Consider the following 22,920-nt stretch of genomic DNA (forward strand, 5'->3'; position numbering starts at 1 on the left):
TTCTACTGTGTTAATTTTTATATTCAGATTTTTTAATGACTTTCTAGTTTATTCCTCTGATTTCTTTGTTCATGTGTAATATATTGTTTTTATCACATGACTTTAAAACAGTATTTAATGTTGAGAAGGTAATCTCCCTCACTCTTCCTTTACAAATTTTCTTGGTTGTTCTTGGACATTAATTCTTTTCTATAAATGTTCACTTAATTCTACCCAGTTGAAAAAAAATGATATTGTAATTATAATTTCACTAAAAGTACATAATAGTTTTGGAAGAATTCATATTTTTATATTCTTTCTTCCTATATAGAAGCATAACATATTCTAGAAGTCATTTAAACTATTATTTTTATTTCTAAATGAATTTTTTATCAGTCTTGTATGCATATAATTAAAAAATATCAAATAGTACAAAAGTACTAATGCAGAGTCCTCTGCCATGTTCCTCACCATTTCTCCAGCCTGCCACCAACCCACTCCCAATCCAGGAAAACCATTATTTTTATATTAAAACAAACATTATTTCATCATGCTATGGCATGCAACTTTTATATCATTTTTTAAATAAAAGGAAAGATTTCAAAGATATTTTTGCTACTTCTATCATTATGGCAGTGGAAAAGTTTGAAAAACCCTGACTAAGTATATTGTACTGAAATTGATCAGATGATAGTTCAAATGTTTCCCCTCTTTCATTCAGCTTTGTGCTCCCATTCTCTAAGACATAGCCCAGCATGCAGTATGTATTTAATAAATACTTGTTAAATTACCTGAATTAATTTTTCAATTAGTGCCATCTAAGATTCCATTTATTTTGTTAGCAGTCTCACCCTAGTTTTGCTTTTTTTAAACGTCATTTTATTATTTTTTTAAATTTTATTTATTTTTGGCTGCGTTGGGTCTTCGTTGCTGTGCGCGGGCTTTCTCTAGTTGTGGCGAGCAGGGGCTACTCTTCGTTGTGGTGCACAGGCTTCTCATCGTGGTGGCTTCTCTTATTGCGGAGCCCGGGCTCTAGGCATGCGGGCTTCAGTAGTTGTGGCTCGCGGGCTCTAGAGTGCAGGCTCAGTAGTTTGCGGGGGACACGGGTTCGAGCCCTGGTCCGGGAAGATCCCACATGCTGTAGAACAACAAAGCCCGTGCACCACAACTACTGAGACTGCGCTCTAGGGCCCACGAGCCACAACTACTGAGCCTGCATGCTGCAAGTACTGAAGCCTTCACACCTACAGCCCGTGCTCCGCAACAAGAGAAGCCACTGCAATGAGAAGCCTGCGCACTGCAACAAAGAGTGGCCCCTGCTCGCCGCAGCTAGAGAAAGCCCATGCATAACAACCAACACAGCCAAAAAATTTAAAAATAATTTTTTAAAAATGCCAGAATTGGTAAGTGTAAAGTGAGGCAAGAATCCCAAACACAGAATGAATCTTAGGGAAATTTCTGGGAGGAAGCAATAAAATATAGGAAACTTAAAAATCATGAAAGGATCACATAGTTCAGAGAATGGAGCAAAAAGAGGCCAACTTAATTTTTCTCTGGATAAGTCTTCAGTTGAGAATGTTGATAGATCCCCCCCCCACCAGGGAATTCTATTTCTTATTTTAAATTGAAGCCAATAGGAAAATGGGATTTAGATGTTCCTTTATGACCAACGTTGCTGGAGTACTGCTATGAATTGCCCTGGACTGGCCCTCTCGTCCTTTCAAACATACTGTACTGTGCAGCATTGGTGGTATTGTGGTGAGTATAGCAGCCTTCCAAAAAGTATTTTACTCTTTGGCTTCCAAAGGAGTCATGATTTGGGTGAAACACTCGCATTAACAAGGCAGTAACACTGCATGGAGTTGGAATCCATGCTATTGAAGAAGAAAGGGCAAAAAACTTTGAAAGGTCTAGGTTGGGGAGAGGATTGTAAACGTATGGTAGGACTCACCAGTATCCACGTTTCCTCCTTTCCTTGCAGTCCCTTGCCTTTGGTTGGGCCATGTGACTGAGTTCTAGCCAATGGAATGTGGCTCGTAGTGACTGTATGCCTCGTCAAGTCCTGTCCCATGATCATCTCAACCCACAGCACTCCAGTCTCTCTTCCCCTTCTACAGCAACCTCGGAGGCCGCTTACTGAAAGATGGCAGCATCACAGGATGGAAGAAGCCTGCATCCCTAAGTCAACATTTGTAAGAGAACTACCCGACCTGCAACGGATTGTGATACGAATGAGAAATAAACCATTACTATACTGTCATTAAACTCTTGCAGTTATTTTTTAGAGCCTGTGCTCCTTGCTTTCACTGCTATGGAAATCGCTATCTTAAAACGGGATGCCATTGTAATAAAAACATAAATATGTAGCATTAACTTAGCATTGGGCAGCCCGATGTGAGGAGCCTGGTACCAGAAGCTGAAAAGATGAAAATCTTTATTATGCAGTGGCAATAAACTGTGCCTATGTTATCTGGGATAGCAGACCACATGCTTACTAAGTAGGCATGTCCAGGGGGCACTGGTTAGAAAAGAAAGAAAGTGATAGTGTATGATTTCTGCTCCTGGCTGTACTTGGTAAAGCAATACAAGGCAGAGATGAGCTCTGGAGAAGTGGATGGTTTGCAAAGAGAAATAAGAGGGAATGGGGAGAGTAGAAAATTTGAGCCTGTAAGAGGAAAACATCGACTGCTTCTAGATCCCAAATGGTAGAAAATAAGATTGGAAAGCTTTCTAGCAGCAAAGACCCATTAAGACCTAGACTTGGTAAAAAGGTCAGAGTAAGGATGACTTTCCCAGTCAAGTCTTGGAGCATCAAGGTAGTTAACTGCCCTCTGAGAAACAGAGAGAGGCACAGGGGAAGGGAAAGAAAGAAATAAAGCCAGTTTGAGAACTATTTCTAGGAAAAAACTCTGGGTGTGGTCACTGGCCCATGACACTGACTCGAAGCAAATAGATGAGAATTTGCTAAAATTTTGAGGGACTTTCTTGGGAAACAAACAAAACCCCACATGCCTAGACCTTTACCTGTCATCTTGACAGTTGGAGATGAAAAACAACCTTGCTCCAGGAGGTAAGGGACTGTGAGAATTAAGCAGCTCTCAGGGAAGGCTCACCACCTCCCACCCGCAGCATCCACTTCAGATGTGTCCCAGGAGGGTGGTAAGCAGGAAGAACCTTCTAGAGGGCATAGCCCAGAACATAATGGACAAGAGATTTCCTCCAGAGTTGAATGAGGGCCTAAGCAAAGAACTTCCCCCACCCCAGGATTAGGGGCCTTTAGAGCACCTGTGGGATCGCGAAATTTCCACAGACCCGTAGCTACTGTGTGTCTTTCATTCTTCCCTTTTCTGAATGTGCGTTTTTATTGTGATGATCTGATCCAGGCTCCTCCATTTGGACTGGAGCCACTCCCAGACCTGAAGGAAAAGACAGACTTACAGGGAGAGCTTGAACTTAGAGCTCAGTGGTGGGCATACTTGGAGTTGCCTACCTGGGGAGGAATGAACATGTTTTGTGTGCAAAAAGAAAGGAGCAAACAGGTATTCGGTGACCACGAAGGTGGCTTGAACGGAGAATGCCCGTGCTCCCTGATCTGTGCTTCTCCCTCTATCCAGGGCACACAGCGAAGTCTATTTTCAAGGCCTCTCACTATGAGGGGCTCTGGCCAATGGAATAGGGGTAGAAGTGCTGTATACCAGCCCAGCCCTTAAAATTCTCCTACGCGTGATCCTCCATTCTCTCTTCTGTTTTGCAGCCACCTTAAAGCCATTTGTTGAAGACAGTGGTAATACAAGATGGAAGGTCCCTGGGTCCCTGAGTCACCATCTGGAAGAGAACTGTCCAACCCAAACTGGATTGTCATGTGAGAAATAAACTTTTGTTTAAGTTTATTAACTTAATTTACCAACACACTATTAAGATAATTATTAACTTAATTTACCAACACACTATTAAGATAGTGTGTTGTTGCCACAGCAGTGAATTTTACTCACACCAACTAACTAATATAAGAGTAAGGAATGTCTACATTCAGAAAATGTACCAAATAGGAAAGGCCATTAGTAAAAAAAAAGAAGTCAGAGAAATTCAGAAGGAGAACCGGAAGTAGGATAAGATAAACTAGGGGAAAAGAGAGATTCAAGAAGGAGCTGCCAATGGTTTGTGATGGTTAATTTTATGTGTCAACTTGGCTAGGCTATGGTACCCAGATATTTGGTCAGTCATTATTCTAGATGCTTCTAGATGTGAAAATGTATTTTAGATGAGATCATTTTAATTAGTAGACTTGAGTCAAGCAGAACACCCTCCATTGTGTGGTGGGCCTTCTCTAATCAGTTGAAGACCTCAAGGGGAAATAGCCTGACTTTTCCCACGAAAGGGGGAATTCTGCCAGCAGACTGCCTTTGGACTTGAGCTGCTACGTTAACTCTTTCCTGGGTCTCCAGCCTGCTGGCTGTTGGTTCTATTTCTCTGGAGATCCCTGACTAATACAGTGTTAAAGCTACAAAATGGTTAACGAGGGTACAGATTTTGAAAAGGCTATTATATTTGGCAACTAGGAGGAAGGGAGCAATTTCAGTGAGCATTGAGGGCTGAAGCCACATTCTAAGAAGCAAAAGTGGAAACAATGCCCTAATGCTGGAGAGGAGCTTGGGTGGGGGGGAGGGAAGGGATCAAGGGCACTGGTCGAGGAATTGAGTTTTAGGAGAAAGAGAGTTTTGGGGGGTTCTTTTGCCTGAAGTAGAAAATAGAAAGGAAAGTCTGGGGAGCTCCCTAGGAGACTTTGGTCTGAGTAAATCACAACAGTGCTCAAGAACTGAAGTGGAACAACCCAAGTGCCCATCAACAGACAACTGGCTTAAGAAAATGGCATATATATGTCATATTACTCAGCCATAAAAAAGAATGAAGTACTGCCATGTGCGGCAACATGGATAAACCTAGAGAATATTATGCTTAGTGAAGTAAATCAGACAGAGCAAGACAAATATTATATGATATCACTTATATGTGGAATCTAAAAAATAATACAAATGAATCTATATACAAAACAGAAACAGACTCACAGACATAGAAAACAAACTTATGGTTACCAAAAGGGAAAGGGGGCGGGATAAATTAAGGATATGGGATTAACAGATACACACTACTATACATAAAATAGGTAAGCAACAAGGATTTACTGTATAGCTCAGGGAACTATATTCACTATCTTGTAATAACCTATAATGGAAAATAATCTGAAATATATATATATAATACACACACACACACATATATAACTGAATCACTTTGCTGTACACCTGAAACTAACACAATATTATAAATCAGCTATACTTCAATTTAAAAAAAGGACTGAGTTGAGACTTTGTACCTTCATTAATAATACATGAAGTTTCCACCACTAGTGATTCCATTTTTTTTCCTCTAAATGACCTCTGCTCTTTACCGATTTCCTTTGACTTTCAACATAAGTATGGCGTATGTGCTGCTATCAACTGTCCCCACACCTTCCCCAACCAAACTCAAGTTAAAAACAATATTAAGCAACCTTCTGTAGCCCATCCCACCCTGCCTACCCTGTCTGGTGCTGTCCATGCCTCTGCACTCAAGTCCCAGCTGAGCCACATCCTAACAGTTCCATAATCTGGTCTCTCAGGGGGAGTTATCCCAGTTGACCCTGGGTTCACCCCTCTGGCTGTTCATAGAAATTGCCTGAAATTACAGCTGAAAACTCTCACCCAAAGGCTGGTGAAATTTCCAGGAAATCCGGTCTCCTCCCTTCTTCATCTGTGATCTTGACCTTGATCCCACAGTCCTTTGGGAGCAGGAGTTCATCCTCTGAACCTCTTCAGGGCTGGGTCCAGCTCTGCTCATCCAGGGTCCATCTACAGCCAGACACCAGTATATTTCATTTCTCTACTGATGCATCTGCATTACCATAGCAACACATACATACATCCTCCAATCCCAAGGGGGCGAGGTGGTGGGAGAGGATCCTCCCACATACAAGGTTAGGACCTTTTTCTCACCAGACATCTTGGATGTAGTCGACTAAAGAAAGCATGGAGAAAACCAAGGGTCTTTTGTCTGTTCTCTCTTTGACAAATATTTGAGTAGCTTCTGTGAGAGGCAGGGTGGTGCACCGTGGCTAAGGACAAAGGCGCTGGATTTGGCCTCCCTGGGTTCAAATCCTAAGATCTCCACTTACTAGCTACGTGACACTAAGCGCAATATCTACCTTCTGAAAAATTAGGACTATAATGGTGCTTATCTCATAGGGCTGCTAAGACAATTAAATTAATTAATATATAGGTAAACTGCCTAAAGGATGCTTTGCGGGTGGCTAACTCCCTGGTGTTTACAAAGCAGCCTCCTGATCCCTGCCACAGTCTGGGAGACTGAGGCTCATGTGGCAGACTTGGAATCCAGATTCAAAGCCCCAGGAGTACCTCGTGACTACTACCAGGTAGGCAAAATCCTCTCTGAACCTCAGTCTCTTCACCTGTAAAATGGGCAGTAGGTTCCTGGCTCCCTCTCTCAAGGCCATGGTGAGGTTCTGCTGAGATCACAGAAAGAAGGCACTCCTTGAACTGAAACTTGCCATTGGGAAGGGGAGGAGATTAGAGAGAGCTGAGCATCTCCCTCTCTGACTGGCTGGGATTTGTGAATGGGGCGGGGGTGGGGGGCTGGGGGGGGGGCTGTCCTTGGCTCCTTCTCAGCTCCCAGGCTTAGGAGAAAGTCTCTCTGCCCCTTTGACCTCACCTACTTTACTCCAAGGGCCAAATGGGGGTGGGCATGGAGGTGTGGAGATGTGGGAAAGGGGCTGACGTAGCAATGGAAAGAGGCCAGGCCAGGTGGTCCCCACTGTGTGGTCCGTCCCCCCCTGCCCCATCCTGCCACCATGGCCATCACGCCTCAGTACCATTACTTGTTAAATTGTTGTCTTTCCTCACAGGATGCAACCTCAGGGAGTCCGGGACCGTGTGGAATGTTCCCCACACTCCCGCTCCCGGAGGAGGGCCTCGGACGAGAGAGTCACCACTCCTTTGCCTGAGGCCCGTTTCCCTCAGATGTCACTGTTTATACCAGAGGCCTCTCCAGGAACAAAGTCACAGAAGTTGGGAGTGCTCAGGGCCCAGTTTTCTCCGGCAGAAAACCGAGGCTTGGAGATATGGAGTGGCCGCCCAGAGTCACTCACCCAGAGTGGCAGAGCTGGCCTGACCAACCGTCTGGGTCCGCCCCGGACCGAGGGATGTGGGACTTTCAGTGCTAAAACGGGGACAGTCCCAGGCAGTCCGAAGGACGTGAGGGGCTGGGGCCGGAACCCGGGGATCCTAACTTTAACAGTCCCTCTACCCCGCAGATGGGTGAGGAAAAGGTCCAGGGCGAAAATCGAGAGCCCCCAGCCACCAGGCGGCCCCCACCGCGCGAACGATTGCTCTGGAAGAGCCTTCCTTGCGCCCCCAATCCCCAGTGCAGCGGCTCCCGGAGGCGGTCGGTGGGCGGGGCTCGGGGCCTTCCCCGCGCGAGGGGACTCCGGGGGGGCCGTGCTGGGCGCGGGGGCCCGCGGCGGCACAAAGAGGCCCGGCCGCGGCACTTTTGAAAAGAGCGAGGAAGTTGATCTGGGCCGGGGCCCAAGGAGTGACGAGGAGGGAGGGAGGGCGGGCGCGCGGGGCCGGGGGCGGCCGCAGCCCTCGCCTCGCCGGCCTCCACGGGAAGCGCGGCGGCGGCATGGGCGACGGGGCGCGGCGCCCCCAGCCTGCGACCCCGCGGACCCTCCTCTCGGCGCGCCGCCTCCGCAGCCGGGGCTCCGGCGTGACTCCGGCACCGAGCCCCACTCCCGCGGGCGGCGCGTAGGGCGGCTATCGATCCGTGCCCTCCCGGGACCCGTCGGCTTCAGCCCGGGTCGCACGGCCGCCGAGCCGCCTTCGGCGGGGCCCTCCCGAGGCCCCGGAGCGGGGACCATGAAAGGTAAGCCCGCCCGCGCGCGGGAGTTCCGAGGCGAGCCCCTGCGGGACCCCTCACCCTGCCCGGGCGCGGTGGGCACCTCTCTCTGAGGGCGGGCGAGGACCGGAGGACTCACCCGGTAGGAAGTGCGTGGGCTTCTCTTTCGTATCCTCCGGAGAAAGGTATTGGGAAGACAGGATGGAGCCCTGAAGTCCAGAGGCAAGGGAGAGGAGAGGGAGGATGCAGAATGTGCTCACCGTCCATTGCTCTTTCCCGAAAAGCCGTTGTAAATCCAGAGAAGTATCTGATCCCTTTAACCTGTCAGCACAGAACGATGTTACCAGCCCAACCTTCTACCAGCATCACCCCATCCGGAGGACCCATCTCAGAGGCTGCTGCGGCCCTCACCTAGCCTTTTGCCCAGCGCCAGGCCCAGGATTCTCCTCCGGGAACTTCCACCCTTTCCCCAGGAGAGACCTGCGGTGTCTGGGTTTCTCAGCCCAGGCCCAGCCCTTCCTGACCTCTGAACCCTGGCTGACCGTCCTCTGACCTCCTGGGCGCAGAGCAGTAGGGGGAGGTCAGTGGTGCAGGCCTGAGCTCTCCCCAGGCCAGTGGGCATCACCACAGTGGTCCTTGCAGCCAGTTCTTGGGATGGAAACAAGAACCAAACTTGGTCCCTGATGCTCATCCCTGGGCCTGGTTTACTCGAGGCCCGGGAGAGTGCACCCCTGGTCCTCACGGTCATTCTCAGGCTAAGGGAGAAACAGGCTTTGGAGTCATACTGTGGGGCAGAGAGCTTCGGGGTTTTGATGCTCCCTCACCTGCTTTACGATAATCCTTCAGATAGCTTAACTGAATGTTGCAACGGTAAAGGACTTCCGGGGTCATCGGCAGGGCTTTCCGCTGTGCCGTCAGGTGGCGTTGGCGTTGGCAAAGCCGCTTCATTTGCATAGAAGGGTTTGAGGGTTCCTGTGAAGAAAAGGCTCCACGGGTAAACCTCTGATGGATCACAGCCTCCATGTTGTATAGTTGCGGAAACTGAGGCCCAAGCAGGTAGGACCAGCCTCATGGGTGTGTCACCTGTGCAGTCCCCCAGGGGCCCAGGGCACCACATGAGGTTCAGTGCTCTGCTGTCGCTGTCTGGAAATTATTAATAATCTTTTAACAAGGGAGCCCAGCAGTTTTATTTTGCACTGGGCCCCGCAAATTACATTGCTGAGACTGTGGATGAGAGAAGGGACTTGCTTGAGATTCACAGCTCGTCAGGGGGACCGGCCCAGGGCTCCTGACTTCCAGGCCAGTGTGCTTGCTGATGCATACATCCCTCTTCCTTCCCTCCGGCCTCTGGTCCCTCTGTCTGTGCTTCCCGGTGGCCTCACCACGTCTTGATCTATCTGGGACGAGGCAAGCAAGTTCTCATCAGCCCCAGGGAGTTCCCTTAGCAGCAGAGAGGAGCCTCACTCACCAGGTTCCTGCTCTCAGATACCACATCTGTGCAGTGTCCTGTGCCCAGGCAGCGGTCCTGGGGCAGGTCATTACCAGAAGCCTCTGGAAAGGTCTGAGGCCACATCTCACCACAGGCTTGGGGCCCACGCCGCTCTGGACCTTGATGGTGATGGTAAGAGGCTGCACATTCTCAGAGTGGTTTGGCTCCGCCAACTTTCCAGAAGAGCTCTTTGGGGGAAAACAGACCGGGGAAAAGCCAGGCAGGGCCGAAGTCCCCTGAAACGGAGGAGACACCCAGCTCCTGGGAAGGGAGTCAGGAACACACGGCCCGCCTTTCTGAAACTCAGCGAGGCAATGCGACTCCTCTAAGCGGCGGAGGAAGGAGCTGGTGTGAACAGGTATTGAGAGGAGGTCTGTGAGGAGGACCGGCTGAAGCAGGTCGTCGGGTCCCAGCGTCTTCCTGGCCTGCTGACTGGGAGGCTATGGGCTCTGAGCAAGAAACCCAAGTCCTGCCCCTCTCCCTCCTTTTCCCTCAGACGGCAGCCTCACCGCCACCTGGGGCCGAATTCCTGTCCGCTGACGCCTTCAGGGCAGCTCTTGTGTGTTTTTCCTCCACTTTTGGGAAACCTTCTAGGATCTTCCATAACCTCCCAGGGCCCAGGCCGCAGAGCTGCGGGGAAGGCGGGGTTGATTCCCAGCCCACCTCCCTGCAGGGTCTCCCCTCATCCTCCCCGGGGGCCAGGAAGAGCCACCCCCTCTACCTGAGATGGAAAAGCCAGGGCAGGCAGTCAGTATTTGGCCTTGGGGGCATCTGTGGAGGAATCAGGATTTTTTTTACCCACGTGGAAAAAAATAAAGTGCCCAGACGAGTGGGCTGCCCCTTCCAGGATGGCCTTCCCCGGGGGAAGCTGGCCTCAGACTGTCCTCCGAGGGCCGCACCAATCTGAGAAGCACATCTGTTGGCAAAGATTCACTATCCCCGCTCAAAGCAAAACACGGTGATGTTATGTTTTGTGGAGGTTGGCGGGGACGATACTTAAACAAGAAAACAGGTCTGCTAAGGCGCGCTGCCACCAGTGGCCAGGTGCCAGGGTCCGCTCTGCCAGCCAAGCTGTTTCCACCCTGAGGCGCCTCCTGCCCACCTGCCCCTGGCTGGCAGCCGGGCCTCCCAGGCAGCCGCATCTTTTGATGCAAGCAGGGCCCAGCTCCGGGTCCAGCCCCTCTCACACCTGAGGGGCACGCAGCTGCCAGCAGCCCCTGGTGATGGGCCCACCTTGGAGCTGCCCACTGGCTTGTCTGGGCCATTAACAGCCACCTGTGGAATTGTTCCCACATCTCCAGCGAGAGGGTCCTGTTGTGAGATCCCCTCCCAGACATGTGAGTCACCCCTCCAGAAGCGGCCTGGTTCCCTGCGAAGATGACTGATTTGAGAGTCAAGGACAGAGGCTCTAGTCCTGGCCCCGCGTGAGGCTCTGGTCAGTGTTCCCTCTGTGGGCCTCGTTCCCTGCTGGGTGGTCCCTGAGAACCATCTTGCTCTGATGCACTGTGACTCAGCCCAGGAGCTCCGGGCCTGAGAGCCACGTAGGGAGCAGAAGTGACTTGGTAAAGAGATGCTTGGAAGTGGGCCTACCTCATGGGCCACTATGTCCCTGGGAGACTTGGCCTCAGCTGCCATGGACGGGCAGAGCCACACCCTGCTGTTCCCCAAACCTGGGGGAAATGACCCCTCCCCACGGAATCGGGGAGCAGTGCCTACAGCCCACAGGCAAAGGGCGGGCAGGAGAGCAGGGGGTCTCAGAAAACAGCAGTGTGATCCTAGGAAAATCTACCTCTTGCAACTTGGCAGGGGGGATATATCCACTCATGAATGTGCAGACTGCGTCCCTTTTGGAAGCCTGACCTCCATCCCCAGACCTCGGGACACTGGAGGGGGCCTGCGACTAGAAGGGGCCGACACAGCAAAGGTGCACAGAGCCAATAAGTGGCCTGATGCGGACGAGGGGTGCCCTGGGGCTCAGATGTTGGAGATCAGCTCCAAACAGACAGACAGACAGACACACATACACACGCATGCGCGCATATGCACACACACAAGCTGGTTACCTTGCCATCCAGCTGGGGTGATTTTAATAACTGAAGACTCCCACCTAAAACTAATTTGGGAGCGAGGACAAAGAATTCTAGTTCTCAATAGATGTTGGTGGACAGCTTGGCAGTTTTCGTGAAGGACGGGCAGCTGTGCTGGGTGTTACAAGTACAGAGTTGGCAAGTACAGCAGCATGATGGACCGTGTCACTCATATATTCACTGTCTGTGTTTTGATCATGTTTAATTTAGTGTGTGTGTGTGTGTCTGTGTGTGTGTGTGTGTCTGTGTGTGTGTGTGGTGAGCACGGAGCCCAAGGTTGAGCCTAGCCCTGTCACACACCAGCTTTGTCACTTTGTAACTATGATGAAGTCATTGGTGCTCCTTGGCCCTCAGTCTCATCTGCAAGTAGACTGTATGTTCTTTGAAGTTCTTTCCAGCTCTGACATTCTCCTCTAATGTTTTTCCTTTTGTGAGGGTATGTATATTTCTTTCTTTCTTTTTTTCTTTTTTTTTTTTTTTGCGGTACGTGGGCCTCTCCCTGTTGTGGCCTCTCCCGTTGCGGAGCACAGGCTCCGGACGTGCAGGCTCAGTGGCCATGGCTCACGGGCCCAGCCGCTCCGCGGCATGTGGGATCTTCCCGGACCGGGACACGAACCCGTGTCCCCTGCATCAGCAGGTGGACTCTCAACCACTGCACCACCAGGGAAGCCCGGTATGTATATTTCTATCTAACTGTCTATCTATCCTCAGTTTTCCCCCAGACTAAGACTGTAATGCCCACAGGGTAGTATCCAAGTGTGAGTTTCATGAGTGTGAGGACCCTGGCTGCCTTTTTCTTGTCTCACTCTTGCACAAGGCGTGGCACTTAGGAGGTGTCCATTATATTTGTTCAGTGGTTACATCTGAGTCCCCCACTGGGCTGAAGTTCTTAAAGGCAAGGACACCCCATGATGTCCCCAGAACCTAACACAGGTATTTGGTAAAGATTCATGCTTCTATTTAACCAGGATTTTTTTTTTTTTTTTTTACCAACTGCCAAGTGCCTGGGCTTGTGTGTCTATGTCTGTCTAACGGCCAAAAAAGATGCAGAGAAGGGCTTAGAGTTTGGACACTGTCCTTTCTCTCCAGGAGCGCACCCTTTCCTGGGACACTTATGACTTGTGCCCAAATCATTCAAAAAAAGTCTAAAAGTGGTAAGTGCATGAGAGAGGCCCCAAGGAGAGAGTTTGGGTGTTATTGGTCCTTTTCCCATCTCTCCTCCTTTGCTGCTCCACCTCTGGAAGAGTCTGTGGTCTCAGCCGTGGACTCCCATTCATTGAACAGTCCCACCTAGTCTCAAGGATGTGATACACGGGACAGGCTGGTGATACCGGATTTAATCCTCTGAGCCCCAGACCCTTACCCGACAGTGTCCTAAACGTCTAGCTGGAGACCTGCAGACACTCCTTTAAGGTGCAGATGGGATGCCTTCACATCCAACCGAACCCAGGTTAGATAGTGGTTATTCTGGGATGTTGCCTCACACCTTTCAGTCAGCAAACAGGTATCAATACCTACTTTGGGGGAGGAAGCGGCTAGTCTAAAGGATGCCCTCCGGTGGAGACAAAACATACACGCTTAAGAAGAGAACCAGGGCTTCCCTGGTGGTGCAGTGGTTGAGAGTCCGCCTGCCGATGCAGGGGACACAGGCTCATGCCCCCGTCTGGGAAGATCCCACATGCCGCGGAGCAGCTGGGCCCGTGAGCCATGGCCGCTGAGCCTGCGCGTCCGGAGCCTGTGCTCTGCAACAGGAGAGGCCACAACAGTGAGAGGCCCGCGTACCGCCCAAAAAAAAAAAAAAAAAAAGAGAACCAAGTAAGCAAGGGGGATGATGTGAAGGAACCAGGGAGTGGTATATACAGTAGATTGCATAGGAATCCCCAGAAAGAAAGAGCCTTTTAAGTTGGGGCAGGTCGGGAAGGCTTTAGGGAGGAGGAGAGGGTGAACAAGATTTGGATGGGGTCATCCAAGAGACAGCAGGAGCAGGAAGCATGTTGGTGAAAGCTGGGCACTGTCATTGGGTGTGTTCACCGGTGATGGGAGAGAGATTTGCCTGGAGACTGAGGGTTGGCAGAGAAATGCAGGGAGCCACAGGACCGGGAGGCCGTGAGTGCCACGCCAAGGACTCCAGCTGTGTCCTGTTGACTCCTGTTGACTTTGGAGAAGCCCTAGAAGGGTTTGTCAGGAGATGGCCTGGTTGCTACTTCTCTAATGCCCTTCCCCCATGTTGGGAAATCTCTACTTTCAGAGAAAGCAATGAGGGAAGAAGAAAATGAGCCTGTAACAGAGCCAAGAGGAGCGGTTGGGGACACCGGGGGAGAAGGAGGATGTAATGTAATGGAAACCAAGAGGAGAAAGTTCCAAGAAGGAGAAAAAGTCTCCAAGAAGGAGACTGTTGATGGACAGGCTTAGCTAAGGGTTATTTGATTCTGAAAAAAGTAGGCTGCAGAAACCTAGAGGGGAGTGGGTGGATTTGAGGCAAAGGCACAGGAAGACCTTGTGTTAGAGAAGTTTCAGGAAAAGGGAGCTAAGGAGTTGAAGTAAGAAGCGGGGCCAGGCGTGAGTGGTTTTTCAAGGTGGTGCTGGCCTGCCCATTGGAAGGTGGAGGGAGAGAAGAGAAGGGGAGATGGGGGCCAGGGATGAAGGAGATAGGAGTGGCTGAGCTTTGCTGTAGAAAGAAGAAAGGCTAGGACTTCCCTGGTGGTCCAGTGGGTGAGACTCCATGCTCCCAATGCAGGGAGCCCGGGTTCGATCCCTGGTCAGGGAACTAGATCCCACATGCAGCAGCTAAGACCCGGAGCACCCTAAATAAATAAATAAATATTTTTTTAAAAAGAAGAAAAGCTGTCTTTATGGGGGCCCCAGGAAGGATGTAGACATAGGCTCTTTGCATTCCTAGTTGCATTTAATCTTTTTACCATATATCCCCATTATAAAAATTTTGAAAAATTCAGAAAAGGAAAAAAAAAATCGCACTCACCTGAACTCCTACCCCTCAGAGATAATTGACAAGATTTGGAAGAGAGTTCTTCCAGATATCCTTCAGTGTCTATTTGCACATGGATTTTTTTCACATAAGTAAGATTATACTACTAATAACATGCCTTATTCTAGGTATGTATTTATAAAATTCAGCAATAGAACCTAGATATCTTCCTTAGGCAGGAAGTATAGATCTGCATTCTTTTTATTGGCTGCATAATATTCCATAGTATGGCTTTACAATAATTTATTTAACCAATCCCTTATCAATGGGCATTTAAGGTATATACATTTATCCTCAGGTTTATCATAGCACGCAGTGATAATCTTTACATCTCCATCTTTGCCAAGTGGTATACATATCCCCTTAGAAAAAAATTCCTAGAAGGGGGTTGCTGAGTGAAAAGGCATGCTCTTTTGAAGTTTGGCTATCATCAAAAAGAACACAAATAACAAATGTTGGTGAGTACATGGAGAAAAGGGAGCCCTTGTGCACTTTTGACAGGAATGTAAATTGGTGCAGCCACTATGGAAAACAGTATGGCCGTTCCTCAAAAAACTAAAAATAGAGCTACCATATGATCCAGAAATTCCACTCCTGGGGATATATCTGAAAACCCCCCACTAATTCAAAAAGATATGCACCCCAAAGTTCATAACAGCATTATTTACAATAGTCAAGATAAAGAAACAACCTAGGTGTCTTGTCAACAGATGAATGGATAAAGAAGATGTGGTACATATATATACACATGCACACACACATATATACACAATGGAATATTACTCAGCCATATAAAAGAATGAAAGTTTGCCATTTGCAACATGGATGGACTCGGAGGGTATTATGCTGAGTGAAATAAGTTAGAGAAAGACAAATACTATAATGATATCACTTATATGTGGAATCTAAAAAATACAGCAAACTAGTGACTATAACAAAAAAGAAACAGACTCACAGATATAGAGGACAAGCTAGTGGTTACCAGTGGGGAGAGGGAAGGGGGGAGGGGCAAGACAGGAGTAGGAGATGAAGAGGTACAAGCTACTTGTATAAAACAAGCTACAAAGATATATTGTACAGCACAGGGAATATAGTCAGTGTTCTATAGTAACTATAAATGGAATACAATCTTTAAAGGTTGTGAGTCACTATGCTGTACACCTGTAACTTATATAATATTGTACGTCAACTGTACTTCAATCGAAAAAAAAAGAAGTTTGGAAATAGAGTCCACACTGTGCTCCCAGGGCACGAGGGCCCATCTCCACACACCCTCATCTACACTGGGTTTAAGGGGTAGGCACCTGGAGGAAGTTAGGGCAAGACGACGAGCTTAAACCTAATGCGTTTGATCTTTTCAGAAAGGGAGGTAGTGAGCTCATCTTTGGAGCATGAGGTGGGCTGAGAAGAAGAGGAATAGTGGGTGAGGATGCAGATGGGAAGATCTGACCGGGGACAGAGCCACACCAGTGTCTGACATGCCCCCAGGGGGCTGGGTCCCCAGTGCAGTGCAGAGAGAAAGGCCTGGGGAGTGAAAGGCACCAGGGCCAGGAGAGAAAGCTAAAGGCTCCCGGGAGCCGAAGGTGATCCTGGGGTCCAGACTGACTGCCTGCGAGAAGCAGGAGTATAAAGACTTAGTGCAGGGGATTAGGAAAAACAGCGGGAGAGGGTGCAAGAAGGGAGCTTGCGATCATGCAGACAGAACAGCAGTTAGGTTTACCCCAGAGGATGTGCAGGCTGAGCTGCGGCCAACGTGGAGATGAGACCTACAGATTCCAGGTCAAGGAGCCCTGCGGTCTAGAGACCCAGTGGGCTTTCAACATGTTCCCTCCATTAAAGCTGGTGGCGGGAGACAGGATGAAGAAATCATCAAATCCAGCTGGTGCACTTATCCAGAACAGTATTCCCCAATGTGGGTGCACCTCTGACTGCCAGTTCCATTGGATTTAATAGATCATTGTTTTCAAGAATGGCAAGAAATTCTACGGTGAAATAAGTTTGAGAAACACAGAATTAAACACAGATAGAGATGGGCTTTTTTTGCAGAACTTTTCAAAATTTGTACTATGTTAATGCGAGTCTCGAGAGGGTGATGGAAAACGCAGCATTTTCCAGATTTACTTGATCAAAGAACCCCTTTTCACAAAGAATATTTTGAACTAGTGCTCTGTAGGACGTGTTTTTAAAAACTGAACTTCTTGAAAGTTGGAAATTGGTCCTGAGAGTGACAGGCATTAGGAAAGAGAGAGAAATGACAGCAGCAATTCAAGCGGGATAGAAAAACAATCCTAATAAAAATGGCTGTTGCTACCATTTGTCAAGTATTTACTGTGTACCAGGTACTTTTTGTATATTGTCTCATTTTCACAGCAGCTCTGTGCAGGAGATGGTATTCTCACTATTTTGCACACGGAGCCCAGAGAGGGGAAGGGGAATCCCCTGCGAGCGAATACATGACTGGAAGTGGTGAAAAGCAGAGAGTGAGGGGTTTGAAGGCCCAGAGGTAACAATCAAGATCAAGAAACTCATGATTCCCACCCCTCCCACCCTACTGGGTTTGTGGGGTTCAGGATCGATGGAGGAGCTGCTGTCTCCACAGAGGAGACCATTGTGTATGTGATGGGGGACGGTTAAGGTCTGTTGTATTGAGTGAATAGCCGGGGTTCTCTTCTCAAATAGAGGTTATACAACCCCTTGAAGGGGTACAGTCATCCCTCTATATCTGCAGGGGATTGGTTCCAGGGTCCCCCACGGATACCAAAATCCAAGGATACTCAAGCCCCTTATATAAAATGGCATGGTATTTGCATATAACCCACACACATCTTCCCATATACTTTAAATCATCTCTAGATTAGTTATTACACCTAATACACTGTAAATGACAGTGTAAATGTAAATGGTTGTAAATACACTGTAAATGCTATGTAAATAGTTGCTGGTCACTCAGCAAGTTCAAGTTTTGCTTTTTGGAACTTTCTGGAAATTTTTTTCCAAATATTTTCTAACCGTGGTTGGTTCAATCCGCAGACGTGGAACCCACGAGTACGGGTTGGCATTTGGAGTCGTCGCAGATAACCAGGGATTGCTACTGGCATTCAGTGGGTCAGAACGCCAGATGTCTGCTCGGCGTGGGTAAATCCTGTCTAATGGAGACCTGTGCCACTCAAATGCCAGGAGTGCCCCAGTTAGAATACTGAGGGCAAGAAAGGGGAGGAAAGTCATTTAGGATAAAGAGGGAGATCGCCCACAACCTCTGTGGTTACAGGAACCGTGGAAGGCAGCAGATGCTGGGGGCTGGGGGCTGGCCCTGAGGATACAGGCAGAGGTGGCAGCAAGGAGAGGAAATGCCTGTCCCAAGAGCATCGAATGTGGATTTTAGGAATGAAGGAGCAGAAAAGAGGCGACAGTCACAGGGGAGCAAATCACGACACCTTGCCGAGCAGGAGACTCTGAAAGGGAAGGACCAGATCATCAGAGCAGAGAGGGACAGACTGATTCCCATCCGAATATAAACGTACCCTCAGCGGAAGCCTGTGGGGAGGGGGTCACGGCAGAAGGGTTCCAATGAGAACAGTTTTGCCACCTTAATTATAGCATTCTCCGACCATAAACTACAATTATTCTGCAACTTTAAATATAGCATTGGCTCCTGAGAAGACTCCGAAAACTTTATTTTTACTGACCCAATTGGCTGTTTTGAAAACCCACTCTGTGAACTCTGTAGAAGATAATCATCAAAATATGTTCCTTGAAGTTCCCAGAGAAAGACCTTTTATTCAGTTCCTCGAATCTCTCCCCCACTTGCTGACTCTGACGGAAGACTGCAGTCCCTGAAAGGCTAAAGAGTGAATCAACACCGCATGTTCAGTCAACCGAAAGCTGGATCCTGCGACCACAGTTGAGTTAGCAGTTGGTGAACAGGTCGGGGCTATTTTCCACCTCCAGAGGGACGAGTGAACCCGGCTCAGCCCCAGCAGGGCCAGAAGTCATGCCCAGCCATGTGCCGACTCCGGCACCTTCAAATCAAACTCTCTACAACGCGGCTCTGTGGGAGCTGAGGCTTGAAAAACACAAGGGAGTTCCCTTGTGGCGGCCTTTCTGATATTCGAGTTGGAGAACATGACCGTAGGTATGGGAGAAACAGAGGTTCTTTCAAGTCTCCGGTGGTTGCCACTACTTTATGAGTCTGGGCTTGCAGCGCTCTCTTCGAAGGCTAATTTTTTTTTTTTTAATTCACTGCCTGGAATTTGGGTAGAGATCGCTAGCTGAAGAGTGGGGCCCGGCAGTGCCTCCACTGGGTCATTCATGGGCCTGGCTTCTTCATGACAGGGATGAGAATGCTCCCTCATGACAGCTCCAATCCCCTGGGGCCTCTGGAACAGGGGAGGCTGAAACTGGCTCACAGAGTCTTCGATGTTTGCTACCCAGAGCGGCAGGCTGTCCCAGGCTTGTCTCAAGAGAGGGGTTTTCCTGAATACTTAAGGTTCCAGGCATTACCCTAGCTTTGCCGGTGCCCTTTCCCAAGCCCACCCCCTCCTGTCCCAGTGGCCTTTCTCCTGGAATCAGCAAAATGAAAAAAAAAAAAGAAGAGTACACAAAGAGAGACAGAGAGAAGGCAACAGAGGCTACTTCTGCCTTCCTGGAAAGGTGGCCTCTTTTCAGACAACTGTGGTGACATCGTCCACCATTCCAGGCACCTGGCAGCCCACAATGACATGCAGGTGCTTCCCAGTTTTCAGCATGTCAAGAAGTGCTCAGTTTCATGGATGGTTTACGTATGATGCAGGAAGGAACCACAGCCTGATTTGAGAGGGCCATAAACATGCTGGTGGTATTCTAAAGTGATTAACTGGACACATGGAAAAAATTAACCACCACCCACCCCCCCAAAACAGGGAGGCCTTTTAGCTTTAGGAGAGGAAAATCATATCCCTTGTTCCAGCTCTGAGAAAGGGAGGGGAAGAAGATGCTAAATTTTGCTGCACCGCCCCCAACCTAGCCTTTCATTCCTTTTCAATCCAGACATGAGGCCCCTCCCTGTATATTCATTTTAAGTCTCTGCCGCTTTAAGCCTTTGCATCTTCAATGCATCAGAACTCCCCAACACTCCCTAGCCAGGGAGAACTCTAAGAATAAACCACATTTAAACCATATTTTAAATCATTAATCTTTTTTTTTTTTTTTTTTTTTTAGTAAAACTGAGCTCTTAATTAAAAGGGCAGAAGTTAACAATTAACTAAGGATGCAGGCCTTCTCAAAAGGTCAGTAAACCCATCTTTTTTGAACACCCACTATGAGGTCAGCCCTGTGCTGAAAGAGGCTGAGGGAAGATTTCCTGACCTCATGGGGATGACAAACCACTGGCAGGCCAGACGTGTAAACAGATGCTGAGCCTGGATGGGAGAGGCCTTTCCGAGCTCCGTGGCCTGTCTGCGCTGGGTGTGTGTAACTCTGCAAGCGCTCTGTGTGTGCATTTGCATCTTGCTTCAGATCCCTGGGCATTTCGGAGCCTCTAACTAGCTGACAGATGACTTAACCTCTGCCAGCCTTTGTAACATGACAGGTGGGCTCTGTGACTTGTAAGTTCCCTTCCCACTCCCTCTCTCTGAAAGCTCTGGAAAGCTGGGGCACCCGACACTCAGTCACATGGCCCCAGAAGGCATGGGAACACTCAGTCACATGGCCCCAGAAGGCATGGGAACAGGCAGCATGGGAGATGCGGAGGGGGGTGGAGAATTCTTTTCCTGTCTCTGCTGACCCCACTTGGTCCAGTGCAAGGGGAGAGTACAGATCCTGTCTCATCGATCATCCTCTCATCAGTCATAGCCTCTGTCCCTGAAGCCCACCTCCTCTCAATTCTTTATGTCTGTTTCCTCATCCTTCCTCTGACTGGCTCAGTCTTGGTGTAATGCGAGTATAATGAGTGCGTGCTTGCACAGGGTTTGGCTTCTAAGAGCCTCGCAAAGCTTTGGATTATGTCCTCATTCAGATGAACAAGGCTGAAGTGGAACAGTTGCTATAGCGTTCCAGCCATAGGTAAATTAGGGGTCCCCAGGGTCCGTGGCTCAGCGATAGTAAACAGGAAGTTGGAAGGATTAGAAAGAGAAGAGCTCTTTGGGGATGGGACCCGGGGAGGGGGGACGGTGGGGAGAGGTGGGGCTGTGAGTTATGGAGCTGTGACGTCAGCAAAGGGAAAAAGGGAATAGGGCCAAACATTTGCGAAGCCCCTCATCTAAAGAGAGCTGAGATCGCGCTGGCCATCATTCCCCTTCCCGCGGGCGGCTCCGCAAAGTATCGGACGGGTCTCGGTGAATTCTCACTTGCTAATGACTGCCAATCTAGGGGCTCTCGGTGGGAGAGCAGAGTTATGACAGAGCTGTGTTTTTTCCGAGGGGGTGTTTGCTGAAGGTTGGTGTCCATCTTGCTTGATTTAAGTCTTCCCAGATTCCCTGCAAAGGCTATAAACAGGGAAGTGATGAAATTGACCCTGGAGCCAGAAGAGGGAGGAGGCCTAGTCACAGGGGCGGGCACGCAGGCACCACCAGGGGTGGAGAGAGATGAGAAACACAGGCCTAGGAGGAGTCTCTGCTCCAAGGAGTGGAAGGAATACCTCCCTGAGGGGCCCCCGGGGCTGCGGTAAATCCAACAGCCCACAGCGTGGTTCCGGCTGAAATCATCTGGGGGGTGAGAGGGTGCCGCTAGTTAGGGCGAGGGTTGGGTCTGTCACAGCACAGAAGGCACCGCCTCGCCTGTGGCGCTCGTTTATGGGGAAGCGACGGCAGTCCTGGTAACATTCCAGGCGACGTTATGCTCTTCAACTGTCGGCAGATTGATGATAGGGTGACAGCCTTAAGATATAAAGCGGGGCTCAAGAGGTTGATTTCTTAGGATACATATAAAGGGTACCAGTCATGTCAGCCTTCCTTCTGCTACTGTACCCACCCTCCTCCAAAGCGTGCACACACACACACACACGCACACACATACACACACACACAAGAACACACTGACTGTATCAGACAGAGGCTACCTGCAGTTTGTTACTGTGGAGAGGAAACTCAAGCATGAAGTTCAGGAGGCTTTGCCACTCTTACAGATCAGGGGTCTTGGCCTTCCCCAGTCAATAGAAATTGATCAGAGGCCAGACAAGAAATTCAGGCAAGGCTTTACTGGGGCCCCTGAAACCACAGGTTTCCTTGCTTGCTCCCCGACGGGGGTGGGGTGCGAGCTTGTTTCTTATATGGGGTGAGGGTAGGGGTGTGTCCATGGGGCAGGCCAGAGGGATGGCTTAGGAGTTTTGCCCACCCCTTAGGTGGTGTTGCATGCAGGGGGCACATGCAGTACCCTGCTTTTGCTCCCAACACCCTGTTTTTGCTTCCGGCTCTTCAGAAGTGGCAGTTGGGGTTTTTTTTTTGGTCTTCGGTATCTTTGTGTCCATCACTTGCCCCAACTGTGCATGCACGCAGTTATTTTTAGCCCCTTATAGCTTCTTTGTATGTTATTGCTGGAGGAGACGTTTTTGTCCAGGTGCAAGCACTGCAGCAAAGGGTCCCAGGTCCCAGCCTGTGTCATCACTAGCTGTCCCTGTGGCTTTAGCCAGGCATTCAGAGTTAACCCTCCTCCCCCTAACTCAGCTTCCCCATCTGTAAAACTGGGAGAATAACTTCTCACCCTGTCTCTCTGTCAGGCTAGCTGTGGGGATAAAGGGTATGAACCCAGGTCTCTGCCTTCCCCCCACATTAACTCAGAGTCTCTGGGGGTAGGGGGCTGACCTTGGTCTTTGCACCAGGCTTCTCCATGATTACACATGCAGGCATAGACCCCCTACCAGGAAGGGTAACACAAAACCATTCATAGTCCCATGCGAAATTGTGTTTGTTGAGCACTTCTCTGTGCCAATCCCTGTGCTAGGGGCTTCGGGTAAAGCAGAGAAAAAGACAGACACAGTCCCCACCCTCAGATCTTGAACACTGAGGAAGAGAGCTGTCGGATAAATAATAACAGGTATACTGCATTCCACAAAGGGAAAATACAGACCACGTGGAAGAATGTGTAACAAGCAAGAGACTTCCTCCAGTCTGGGAGCTCAGGGAAGGCTGCTAGGAGGTGACATGTAAGTCGTGACCTGGAGGACAAGCAGAGGGCACTCATGGCAGTGATGGTGGCATCTTTAATTTGGGGTTACCCACAGTCCCTCCCCGACTGAGCCCGTTTGGGGCTGCCCTCACTTATCGGGCATTCCTTGCCCACTCTGCCTCTTGGCTCCCGGGTAGGTCACAGTGGTCACGACAGCACAGCACTTGGGAAATGAGGCTGCTTCCGGGTCATTGGCAGAGAACCTGAGAACCATGGCCAGTCCTGGGCCCAGCCCCCTTCATTTCTACCTGCTCACCTTGTAGTCACAGGAGCAAGGATTCTTAGCATTTGTA

The 22,920-nt window shown here is 49.4% G+C and overlaps 1 protein-coding gene across 3 annotated transcripts in view; it reads left to right on the plus strand.

Moving 5' to 3' along the window:
* The first annotated feature begins 7,697 nt into the window (after positions 1-7,697).
* The window catches only part of SCARA3 (scavenger receptor class A member 3), a 41,426-nt gene continuing 26,203 nt past the window's right edge, over positions 7,698-22,920 (plus strand). Inside the window, exons 1-2 of one of the 3 annotated variants that reach the window (XM_060155733.1) lie at positions 7,701-7,953; positions 19,685-19,752. In XM_060155733.1, the coding sequence (XP_060011716.1) occupies positions 19,734-19,752 (19 nt within the window). In that variant the 5' untranslated portion in view covers positions 7,701-7,953; positions 19,685-19,733. Of the gene's footprint in view, positions 7,954-19,684; positions 19,753-20,409; positions 20,528-22,920 lie in introns of those variants that run through there. The other 2 variants (XM_060155734.1, XM_060155735.1) reach the window with 2 other exon arrangements.

This window comes from Lagenorhynchus albirostris, chromosome 7 (assembly GCF_949774975.1).
Source record: "Lagenorhynchus albirostris chromosome 7, mLagAlb1.1, whole genome shotgun sequence".
NCBI lineage: Eukaryota > Metazoa > Chordata > Mammalia > Artiodactyla > Delphinidae > Lagenorhynchus > Lagenorhynchus albirostris.